Genomic DNA, 13,305 nt, shown 5'->3' with positions numbered 1-13,305 from the left:
GCTAGCTGTTCGCAGAGATTCGTAGAGATCCGCCGGAGCCAAATTTTGATTTTGGACATGTCCAAAATCTTGAGCGGATGACGAACGGAATGATATTCCGCTTTGTGTTCGCTTAGCCTCCGCTGATCGAAAGTTTTGGTCGCTCTGCGTTCGTTTCTTATTCGTCCGCCGTTCGTCCAAATTCGCCCAGCAAATCTGCACAGCAACACACGTTGATTAAACGTAGTAGAAAAAGAAATTATAGATATTCATAGCACAAATAATGATAATAATGATAAGAAGAAAAAAGTCGCATTTACTCAGGGTAGGCCTAGTCTCTTCAGTGTTGCCACTGCTCTACCAGAGGGCCCTGCTATTATTATTACCCTAGCGCTGCCAGGTACCCATTTATACACCTGGGTCGAGAAAGACATCGTGGGTTAACAAAAAAAATCTTGTCCAAGGATGTAAGCACTGGGCGAGATCCGACCCTGGTCCTCGGTTGTGGAGTCGGGAGTCTTTCCACCATGTCACAGCCCCCACATGACATTTCTGGCATTATAGTAATAAATGGTAGATAATAACCGCACTTTCAGTGCTTGTATCGAGAACATTATTTTAAACCGCTGCTATAAAAGTCAACCCGTAGTAAATGGGAATCTCTGCATGGAAATTGGGAATTGTGAAAGTTCGACTCCAGTTGGAGGCACCAGACGCAATGGAGGAATGTGGACGACCAACATCATCGTCAACGTGATCATCAGAACGAAGTGCACTTCTAGGGGAATCTTGAGGATTGTCGAGGGTAGTGACATCAGGAGTTCTTTGGTGGTGACTTCTGCTCCCTTCTTTTCGGGGCCATTTTCACAGTCACAACATTACTTGCTTGACACTGTCACTGCTCAAATTGATTTGGTGAAGAGTGCGTCAGCGGAGATCCTTCACGTGATTGCCGCAGTATCGCTTTGCATATGCTGGGCATTCGCTGCTCATTCGCTTTGTCCGCTCAGCATCCGTTGGGTGGACTGTATGCATTTGCTTTCATTCGTTACTTTATCCGCTCGTAACACGGTTAGCATATGCTCATCATTCGTTAGGCGAACGTACGAAAACTACATTTTGCTTGCGAAGTCGAGCGTATTTGGACTTTGCCAAATTTTGCCCATCCGCTAGGCATTCGCTGATTTATATGGCTATAGTGTGACGGGGCCTTAATATACTTTAGTACCCCATAGGCATGGATCAACGTGTACAGTATTTCGGGTTTTCTCCACTTTAAACAAAAAAAAAAAAAAAAAAAAAAAAAAACATACAAAAAAACTACTCATATGTATCTCGCACCAATGATACGACTGCCGCGCTGTCGATCAGCGATGATTACGAGTGCTGTAAAAGAGACTAGAATCTGTATTTTCGGTATATTTCGGAATCTATATTTTTGGTATATAAAACAAATAATGACAGCTTGATATTTGGGGCACAGTTAAGATTATGTAGGCCCTCGGTGATGTGAAAACCATTACTATGCCCTCAGCTTCGCTTCGAGCATAAATGGTTTTCACTCACCTTGGGCCCATAATTTTAACTTTGCCCCTCAGAGCAGTCATTGTTTGTATACTAGTTCAATAACAAAAACAAAATAGGACGGTCTACAAGAGGTAGGTTGAAAACAATGTAAATTGGCAATCAGCATGACAAAATCTAAACTCATTTTACGATACAAATGTACCAGTAGATTGGTTGAGGTGGGGATTCATCATTCAAAATAAATCTATCAAAATATTGAGCAATTTAATTTCCTTAGACAATTTTGCCATCTTCATCAATGTCTTTTAAAGGGTCATTGTAAAGTGAATCTATTCTAAATATATTCTTATACGTTTGGTTGTTTCTAGAAATATTTCTTAAAGGGGGCGGCTATAGTAACAGATCAATGGGAATCAGTGGGAATGCTGGGGGATGTTTGTTCCAATCCCAGTGGGATTCATTTAAGAGTACATTATAATTGTTGTGTAAAATTATTTGCTTTAGAATGGTCTCACATTCAAGTAAAATAATGTGCAGTTTAATGTTTCTAGGTTAGGATGCCTGTACAGTGACCGGGCGGCGATCATTAACAGCCCGTTAACGGTGTATATACTCTGTAACGATGTATATACTCTTAAATGGATCTCACAAGGATTGGAAAAATCATCCCCCATTATTCCCACTGATTGCCACTGATCAGTTACTAGCCATTCCCTTTCAACGGGGGGGGGGGGGGGGGATCTATTATTAGGAGTCTATTGAATCGAATAATTCTCAGATTCAAGCTCATATCGAAATATAGCATAAACTCTACACTGTGTGTTGAAATACTCCATCATCATGTCAGTCTTGCTGTCATGGAAAACATCGCAGTTTTATAGAATTTAGACGCAGAACTTTTATGAACTCCTTGTAATTTCGTTAAAAAAAACTACATTACAAAGAAAATACTCAAAGTTTGAAGAAAATCGAACACTAAACTGGTCGGAATTTTTATCATCTAAACTTTTTTCATATTGTTTAGATCTATTTGCCACCCGTTTACAAGGGAACCCTTTAACAGTTCGTTATGAGATATCATGTCACGGCATTACAACAATTCCACAAGAAGAAAAAAAAAATAGAAATTCCCAAAACGGTCGTATGTTGGACGTTAAATGTAAGAGCACTTAACCTGGAGCACGTGACTACTTGATCTCCTCAGGTGGCATTGAGAACATCATAGAATTACTTCGCTTTCACATATACCATCAGAAAAAAAGCCTTTTACACTCAGGGAACGTTTTCTTTTGTGAAAGATTTTAACTTTCAGAGATTTTCCCCCCATTTTTATAGTGTTGATTCATTCTGATATAAGTCATAAGTGATTTCAAAATTAATTAAAACTTTTCATAGTCTGAACTCATTCGAAATTTAAAACAAAATATTGAAACAAACGTGTTTTTTTGTGTGTGTTTTTTAATCGAAGGTAGGCCCTTTTACATCAGTTTCTTTAGATATTAAAGGAGACACATTGTTAACGTGTTGGCACCGTATAGATGCTTATCTGTTGTAAATGATACCAAGAAGTTTTCAACATAGGCCTATTCGTTTTCTTCTAAAAGAGGATTATACATGATAATAAAGATTATCATTGTTTCAACAACTTAAAGGAATATCATAATGCTTGTTGAGACTTATTTTTAAATAGGTTTCCAACACATTTTGGTGAGAAAATGAAAAATCTCTGCGACTTGAATAGCATGTATTGTATTCCGATAGAAATTCGATGTTTATTTTGACGAAAATTGGTTTTGAAATGGCTGACATATCCAAAACAGAGAGAATCGAATAAAAGGTGGGACCCAAATTTTGTTTACTATCACTTTGTTTTTATTTTGTTTTTTGATAGCTCAGTCATTCCAAAACCGATTTCTAAAATAATAAACTTTGAATTCCTCTTTACTCATGGTATATCTCGCCAAATCCTCATTTCCTCCAATATTACACCATCCCCTTTGATCACAATGAAAACATTCTGAGTAGGCCTACATTGTTTACAAAATTAGCTGGCATATGGAGAGGAATTGCACTAACTTTTGGCGTCATAAGGCCAGTACTAGTATAGGTCTGTTTTCAAAGATTAGGCCTAATACTGTATGTCCTCATCCAGACAGCGTAGAATATTGTGCTTATCGTTGTTTTACGATGCATAGCGCCACCTGTGGCCAGTGTTCAAAAAAACCCGTGTGTCCATAGTCTGTCCTACTTTGGCATAAGGAAGCAAGTGACAAAAGTGACATTTCTTGTAAAAGAGCGAAATGTGTCTGTCATTTACACTGACGTCAATGGACTATCATGATGTCTTATCTAACATAATATTATCTCCTACACTGCAAAAAGTCCGGTGTTGATATGAAACACCGAGCTGGTGTTACATTTCCGGTGCTCATTCATGGTGTTATATAGATTAACACCTCCGGGTGTCATTTCAAAATATAAAATTGTTTGTTTTTTTTTTTTTTGAATACTAGTAGTTTCTTAGGGACTGAATTTCTTGTTAATTCTGAACAAGACGATGAAGAATTTTCCTATAAAGTACTTGATTTTTGAAAAAAAGTGTAAACACATTTACACCACAGTAACACCAGTTGGTGTGGTCCCCTATTGAAGCTGGACGGGTGTTATACCATTGAAATTAACACCACATACAAATCAACACCATGCGGTGTCATTAATGAATTAACTCTAGCGCAGTGTCAAAAATATCACCAGCCACAGTGTCAAATTAACACCACGAAGTGCCAGGTGAACACTTTTTAACACCGTCACAATACATTGTCTATACCTGTGGGTGTGGTCCTTTATTGAAGCTTGATCGGTGTTAGATTTAACACCCATGGTGTTAAATCTAACACCGATGTTTGTACAGTGTATAGTAGGATGAGTGTTTCTGCATGAAATTTGGCCTAGAAGAAGAGCTCATTATGTGAATTATGAAAACATCAATAACTAAATTCGGATGGTATGTCACTTGCTTCCTTTTGCCAAAGTAGGGCAATGATCGCTTTCAGACTTCGGCGATTAGGCGATCTCATTTATCTTGCGGTGAATAAAATGGTTGCTATAGTGCTACCAGAATGAACCTGAGCTCACGTCTTTCTTCACTCCTCCCCTTGCGCATGTCGATTATTAAATGATTTGGAGAAGCATCTCCATAAAAATGAGATAATGTACGGTGCATACATGGATTAAGTTCTTGAGTTAGACGTTTAGTGTGCTTAAAATCATAAACTCCAATACACATAAAACTGAAAACAAGAAGAGTACATAAGGATCATATTTGGTTTGAGACTTTCAGTGTGTCCAAATCTTATCCTGTGCCCACTTAATGGAAATTTCTGAATTTCCGATTATAAGTTGTCAAATCTTTGTTGTGTGGAATGATAGCAAATTACAAAAACCACCATTGCATTTGTGAAATATTGTCCATGTTATACAGAATTAAGACTGGATGTTGCTATTGTTCTCATTGCTTCATGTGACATTGTGGAAAGTTAATTATCTCTCGGCATGTAAGTAATTGATCTACAGCTTTCAATCATAAAAAAAGAAAACTGTTTGCAGCCCGAAGTGGACGGTTAATCCCGATTTGCCATAATTGCGAGCCATGAACAGACTTAACCCTATAAAGCCCAAGGGGGGGGGGGGGCACATTGTGCCCCTCTACCATATTTTCATTTGCCACTCCTACACCCTTTACCCGATTTCAACGAAATTTGGTGACTTTTCCTGAAATCTTATTGCAAACATTTTGATATATAATTTAGCTATGTCCAATATTGCTGGTTGCCATGGCAACCGTAAACTGACAACAATGTTCATCAGATTTTGCATGATTTTCAGTTCCAATTTCAGTTAACAATATCGTAATGGATGAAATGGCGGTTTTCTTGGCTGTTATTTGCTGAAGGACCAAAATATGAAGTGATTATGGTTGTGAATTACCCTGAAAATGGTCTTCTTGTTATTTCCTTTATTCTTTATATAATATAGGCATCAAACAATAGATATGATAGAAATAATCGAAAATACAGCATTTTCCAAAGACTTCCCTTTTATTTTGTGTTATCTTCACACAAGCTTTGCCGGTAATATCAATTTGTTTATCATATTATCAATCTACAAACTCAAAATTTAAATATTTTGAGAATATGGCATAATATGATACCAATATATGTACCCATTCCAAGCGATACATCTCATAGGTTTCATATATTTCTTTATATTGTAATGAATAGCGCCCCCACATGTTGACCTTGAGAAAGTTCAACCATAACAAACAGAGTTGGTTGACTTATTTCTCCTTTGTGGTAAATATGAAAATGATTGATGTAAAAAACCCATATATACTTAGTATAAAGAAATATAAAGAAAAAACCTGATTTTAGCATATTTTCTATGTATTTCTTTATATTTTGGTGAATAGCGCCCTCAGTAGATAACCTTGAGAAATTTCAAATATTGTGTCATTCAGAGTACGAGTTGCTCTACTCATGTACCAAATATGACAGTCATACATCATATAATAAAGAAGTTATGTAGGGGGGAGGGGCACAATGTGCCCCCCCCCCCCCCCCCCCTTGGGCCTGGAAGGGGTCAAAATAGGTTGGGCTTTATAGGGTTAAAGTACGACTTTCAACACTGAGCACTGACGTTGCTACCCACCTCCCTGATCACATATTGCAGGACTGTAAAGCCCGGTTGATAGTTTAAGCCCTTTTGTTCAAACTTTACTATTGAATAGGGCTCTGGACTCTTAAAGAACAAGTCCACCTTTAGGGGCTGTACAATACTGGTTGAGGTGGGGATTCAAGTTTTTTTTTTTTCCACATTCCTAAGTGAGATAATGAGAAACCTCTTATGAAAATAAAAATATGAAAAAGAATGTAATTTCAAGAAGGATTCAACGTTTTTTGATGGAAATTGGTTTTCAAATGGCTGAGATATAAAAAAAAATGATGATAATAAAAGACTACAGGCCACGCCTTTTATTGGGATCTCTTTATTTCACCTTGTTTTTGGATATCTCAGCCATTTCAAGACCGATTTTCATCAAATAAACTTTTGATACCCCTTTTAGAATTGCATGCTCTTTGACATCTCAGAGTGGTTTCTGACTATCTTGCAAAACGTTAAGAGCTAAATCCTCACCTCGACCAGAACTGCACACACCCTTTTGTTCAAACTTTATTATTGAATAGGGCTCTAGGCTCTTAAAGGACAAGTCCACCTTAATTTACATGTGGATTGAGTGAATGCAGCAATGTCGGTTGAACACATCAATGAAAGGTGGAAGAAAATCAGATAATCCATTCAAAACTTTTAGTACAGTCATTGCAGTTCTTAGAAGTGAAGGAGACTGCTTAAAAGCAGAGCTTGTAGTCTGCAACCCCCTCATTTTCTTTAATCATTCTACCCATTTGACATTACAAGGTGCGTGTCCGGGCAATTACCCCGAGAGGGCATTTACCCCCCGGCTAAATACTGGTTAGTGGTAAGGTTAGAGTAAAGATTAGGGTTAGGGTTAGGATTAGGGTTAGGAGTTTGGGTTAGGGTTAGGATTAAGTTCAGGATCAGGATTAGTATTAGGGCCAGGGGAAGGGTCCGGGGTAATTGCCCAGGGGGTAATTGCCCCAGACCCGTTGATATGTTATCATGATGAACCGGGTTGCACGGAAGCTTGTAAATGCCACCGATATCTTTTCTGGTTTATTAGGCCATCTCACAACTCGCCCTCTTGCCATCTCTCACCTCGAGAAGGCAAGGAGATACAGTCCGACCTCTGTATCCGACCACTTATAAAGTTAGGATAAACGATTCAGATATTTGGGGGTCTAGGGAGCTTCCGTACAACCCGGTTCATCATGATAACATACCAACCACATTACAAAGATTCGTTCTCAATAAGAACCTTACGAAAGATTGAAAAATTCATTTTGAAATTCACAAATATTGGACAAAATAATAAACATTATTCACATACATTTTTTGACCCCCTGATGCATAGAAATGAATCCCCAGCGGTTAGTCAACACCATGGAAAATATGCAGTTTAAAAAATAAACAAATAAAAACTGCAGATAATGCTAAGACTCCAATACTGTATAATCTGATATTCTACGGATCTGTATTTCCTCTGAAAATATGGACATGCATAGTGACGGAAATGCTTTCATTAACCCATCAAATACCAAAAACGTTTTGGCCCTGTTTATTCATATCATCATGTATTATCTTTGTCAGTATTTCGTAAGGTGGATTACAGATTGTCTTTTATGATTCTGATACCGATGATGACTCATGACTGATGACTCATTTCGGTCTTGGTTACAGAATGATCCAAATTCCTGAATTTATAACTTTTCCGTAATTTTGCAAGTATTTTTATAAGATTCAAGATTCGCTAAAATGTGTAAATGCCATTTTTTCGACATGTTTAGTTAGTGAAGATTTAATGACTTAACTGACTCGTAATGAATTTCGTTAATAAAGAATATCAGTTGAATTCACAGGTGCTAAGATAATGAAGACATGCTTATTATATCTGCGGCGGAATCTCTTTCAGGATTCGATGTGCTGAGATATTAGGGATGAAAGCTATTCTGAAAACTGATTCGATGCTATGCGCTTTCGTTATGATTCATCATCGGAAAATCGAAACTTTGTCCCGGCCCAAACAAGGGCGTGTCTCTATAGATGACACCTGCACCATAGTTAACGTTGAATGTCGCACGCTTTGAGTTTTTTATCTTCGATGTTAAAGGATGTAACAAAGATTGCCATGGGTTGCAATGGGATCCTACATCCCGGATTTCACATTACCACTTGTTTATGTTACTTTTAGATGTAGACACTGAACTCAATGTGATGGTAAATTGTGAGTTGTGTTCCGGCAAACTACATACATGTACAACGTACACTGTCCTGGTATTTCGCACGGCCACGCTCTAATGAACTTTGGCAAAAGAGGTGAAACAGGTGGCAGTCTGAACAATTGTCCAATCATGAGCGTTGTTTGACGTGCGCTATCCAATGGCGTACCGCGGCAGTTTTGCTCCATTCCGATCGCATAGATCAGACGTTACCAACCAATATGGCGCCCGAGTAACGGGAAGCTACCCGTACTAGAAAGTCGGTTATCTCGTAATTCTGTTACCTCCTGATCAATCGCTGTCTGCTGATTGCAGTGTTCATGTTCAACTTCTACGATAGGAAGGTAAGACAACCAATCCTTCTTTCTTGCATGGGTGGTTGAAAGTGAAATTTTGCTTTCGTTGAAAGTGGGATTTTGTTGGTGCAATGCTTCGCTGTTCATTGTAATATAGCAGTCAGCAGTACACCCGGGTCCACCGTGCCGCTCCCGATCCCGTGCCCGGCCGTCCCGCTCGCTTCTCCGGCCCGGTGGGCCTTGCGTACACGTAGCACTGCACTAGCAGATTCGTACGATACAAAGACCAAGCCCAAGGCCCTCTTTTCCCTCGAAATCCTCTTGCTCACTCTTCACTCTTTTTTTTCTTTTTAGTGGTAAATAAATAGATCTACTTTCTATAGCCTATTATGGGTTGTAAAATAGTAGCAGGTACCGGTAGATCTAGATATTCTTGAACCTTCTTATTACTCATCGACCACTTTTTGATTGAAATAATGAAAACGTTATTGCAACTTTAGGGGGTCTACTGTGAATCTTAGAAAATGTCCCTCAGGGCCTCAGTTTCAACTAAATTTCATTTCACTCAAGACAGAAAATATCCCCACCTCAGATTGTTGACTCACGAGTACTGTACCATGTGCAAACTATACTATGGGCGGAATTCTCGGCGACGAATGCAAGTGACATTTTTAAAAATTTTTTTTTTTAACTGTAAAAACATTAAAATTCATGGTCCAGGCCCTGAGAAAGACTTTCATGTTTATGGAAGGAATTCATGAGTCTGTATCCAGCTTCAGTCTGAGAAGGGAGATATAAGAAAAGGAGAGACAACTCGTTCGTAATTCATGCAAACACATGTTTGGTTTCAAAGTGTGGAATACAATGGGATGTCTATCATTCCACCATACGCTTTGATGTCATGCTCTGTACCGCTCTAGTTGCAAGGCGAAGCTCAGAGACGTAGAACGCATTTCACCTTTCATTGAATTACCTTGAATTACAAGCTTTATTCCCCTGTAAAATTTTAAATGGAATACTCGAATTGATTAAGAGTAGTTTAGGAAAGAATTCAATATTATAAACATGAATTTCTAGTTTCTTCGTAACGCGCAAATCGAAATGAAATGAAAATTAGGCCCTCTTAAAAACCTAATATTTTTCTATAATGCGCACATTCCTGCATAGTTTTCTATCCTTTAATCTGGGATATTTTGATCTTTCAAATAATGTACTCCGCTGAAGCGTGCTCCAGCGTGCTTTTAAACTATTTGCTGTTAAAATTGTCAGTTTTACATTGCATTTTGATTCGCTGCTCCAATTCAAAGTACACAAATTCATTTTTGCCATCGGGTAATATTGAAAGAGAGAGAGCGAAATGCAGTATGGGTAAGTATTTCTAGATGTGAGAGCGCTAGTCCCGATTATTGATGTTCTCTTTTGTCAAAGCACCTGATTTTCACCTGTAGTTAAGCGCATAACTTCTCGGCGGTGCTGCGCATCATTCAAAGGAAAGCAGGAGTTGTCTCTCCTTTTCTTACACCTCCCTGGTCTGAGCCATAGAGCAATGTCAAAGTACTTTTGGATTTGGATGCTGGCAAATATTTGCTCTAACGTTAGGCCTATATAGTGTATAGAGAGAGATGTAGATAAGAATTAGGCCTACGCCTTATGTATGAATTATCTAGCTCTTCTGAGCTTTCTACTTTGTTGAAAGCTCCAGCATGCAAGACCTACAACATTGTAGTTTCTTGCACTAATCTACATGTACGAAGAGTATTAAAGGCAATCGGTCGTCGCAGGCGATTCGCAGCTCAGTAGAAAAGCACGACAAGCTGCTCCTCCCGTTATTGTACCCCCGTACGTACCGAATGCCGAACACGACGCTACGCAGCGCACCAGCGAAAACCAGATGGGGCACGAGAGCCGTGCGAGCCGTCCACTGTAATTTCAACATGGACGCCCGAATACCTACCGAATGGGGCCGAATGGGTGCACGCACAAAACCGCACAACAGCCATGTGCATGAAAATCTCTCCTACGGGTCCCCGTCGCGACACAACAGTACAGCTGTGTGGTGTACGTACGTACGTATCTGGCTGCAGTCTCTGTTTATTTGCACTATGGTGCCAATTTCAGCAATCTAAGCAATAATATTTTAAAATGCCTGAAAATATTATATAACAATATTTTAAATCATTCATATATTACGTTGTTTAATATTTGGTATTTATAAATATGCTTTGATGAAGAAATATTAAAACTCTAAACTTCATGTATAGCAAGTTGCAATGCTCATGGCCATATGGCGGGTTGTTTTGATCTCATTGGCAATTGTCTGCTGCGTCAGCTGTGTTACAGTATGTTGGGCCGGATCGGAACATAACAAAGTTGGTATAAAGTCGTCGGTACCGGTATGTCAATATCAATAATGTGTGTGGTATGCGTGTACTGTTTCGGATTAGCCTTGGCTTTGGTTTAGTAATGAAACCTCACAATGGAGATCAAAACAGCCGTCCAACTCGAGTAAAACGTATCTACTTGTTTGACGCTATCGACGAGTGGAGAACGCAGAGAGACGTGTTCTTAGCATGCTTAGGACAGGGAGGTTTCCTCTCACCTCCCTGCTTAGGACAAGTAAGAGACCAGTGGCAGAGGGGGAGGCTTCAGCATCAGCGTGCCGATGAAAAATTTGCATTCCACTTGCTGGAGTTGCATGAACAGTTTTGCAGGAATTTAGAATGTGCAAATTCGTGTTACGGCATGCACGGTGGAATTGTAATGCCTCGGCTTACGCCAATCAAGCAACCCCAGCTGACCAAGTCAACAACTTCAAGGAATCCAGATCCAGATGATGTGTAAGTAACGTTAGAAGTCTATTACATGAATCAATGATTGAAGTGGAATGACTTTTTCTAATCTATCTTTAACTGCTAGGGCCTTTGCGTTTCGACAAGTAAGCCTATTTTTCTATGTATAATTCCGCGAAAAACTTCTCTAAGTTCTCATTTATGTCAAATTATGATAACGCCGTAATCAAAATGACATTTGCTGGGTCAGTTTATCGCTTCTTAAAAACTGACCCAGCAGTAGGCAGCAAATGTCATTAGTCAGGGAATCGCAAGTAGTGGTAAGTTTTTTGTCATCACAGTATTGAGAATTTAAAGTATTTCATGTGCAAATGTAGAATCTAGATAGATACAGAGAGGTCACTTTCCTGAGCAGCTAGCGTCAACAATCCAGGTTAAATTTGCATAGCCAGATTTCATGGCTGCGATTCAAATACTGTGTGTCCCCATTGATTTAACTGTATAGCAAAGTCTCCTCTTTCATCATATTTAGGGGCCCTACATTTTAAGTTTGGTTAAGGAATTTTGATAAAGATTGTAATTTTCATAAGCTTGGCAAAAGTTTCAGGCATCTATGTTGCATTTATAGTCAAACTTCCAATGCATTTGGTCCAATAATTTGAAACCAAATTCAAGTGATCCAGTGAAGTGTACATCTTTTCATGTGAATTTCTACAAGTATGTCGAAATGTAAATTCTGAAGAAAAAAAAAATTGATCCTTTACAGTTGAAATTCGTTAAAGTTTGGTTACACAAGTTTGGTCAGTGGTAGTAACTACAGAGTTACAGTAGTGTACGTACAATACCCTTGTACGTGAAAGTTACAGTTTTATTTACCTTCACATCTTCATATAGGAGTGTCTAATAGGGATGTTGATTGGTGTGGAAGTTGTTGATGAACAACAGTTCATGAGAATCCATTGTTTTAATTCTAATACAGATATTGGTCATAGGTCAAGGGGCAATATGAACCTATCAGTTTGTAACATGCTAATATGTACAGGTATGAGCTTCATCAAGTACGATTAATTGGTATCCGTGGCACATCCCTTATTTGTTGATCAAAGGTACGCCTCTGATTGGTATTTTAATCAGTGTTTGGTAGAAAGCTAACCCATTACAATGGCTTTGCGATGTTACACTGAGTTGACTATGGACAAAGGTCTACTGTCCGCGATTTTCATTAATTTGTAGGGCATTTTTCACACATAACCTCAAATACTGATACCTGTGATAGGTTTATTTATAATGGTTATCCTTCACACTGTATTGTTGAGACAATAGTGTTCTGTTTGTTTGTGTAAGAGGGAGATAGACAATAATTTCTTTATGCTCCTGTCTGAAGAAGGCATTACATCTTATTTGTCATGTACTTATCTATGAGTTTTAATGTTCACTTTGTGTGTGTGTGTGTGTCTTTTTTTTAAAGATTATTCACACCAGGCTAAGCTGACAGAACCATAACTGTGAGTTTACCTAGTCAAATGAAAGGGTTTCGGCATTGCTTGTTACATATAGTATATTCCAGGCAGGTGATACAACGCTCACCTTCTTCATATTAGTTAGTAAAACAATGAAGAGTGCAAAAATACTGCATAAATGTGCAGTGCAACTGTGGCCGTTGGCCGTTGGCCCTGCACGGGCACAGTCGCTTCCCCGTCCTGAATTTATGTACACACGCCAGGGCAAGTACATGATACAGGCAGGGTCTCCGACCCAATCGTCCGCGTTCAGAATAGACAACTCGGCGGTAATATCCGC

General features: G+C 38.8%; 1 protein-coding gene across 1 annotated transcript in view; it reads left to right on the top strand.

The window, feature by feature from the left end:
- Positions 1-7,203: 7,203 nt before the first annotated feature.
- The window catches only part of LOC139735697 (protein still life, isoform SIF type 1-like), a 161,035-nt gene continuing 154,933 nt past the window's right edge, over positions 7,204-13,305 (top strand). The window contains exons 1-2 of the mRNA XM_071646443.1: positions 7,204-7,332; positions 8,736-8,764. Coding sequence (XP_071502544.1) covers positions 7,204-7,332; positions 8,736-8,764 — 158 coding nt within the window. The remainder of the gene's footprint in view (positions 7,333-8,735; positions 8,765-13,305) is intronic.

The sequence above is a fragment of the Diadema antillarum genome, unplaced genomic scaffold (assembly GCF_040938485.1).
Source record: "Diadema antillarum isolate AM-2024a unplaced genomic scaffold, OU_Dant_1.0 seq00000592_RagTag, whole genome shotgun sequence".
Lineage (NCBI taxonomy): Eukaryota > Metazoa > Echinodermata > Echinoidea > Diadematoida > Diadematidae > Diadema > Diadema antillarum.
The sequence above is the reverse complement of the archived record's forward strand: the minus strand, read 5'-3'. Positions and strand labels throughout refer to the sequence as shown.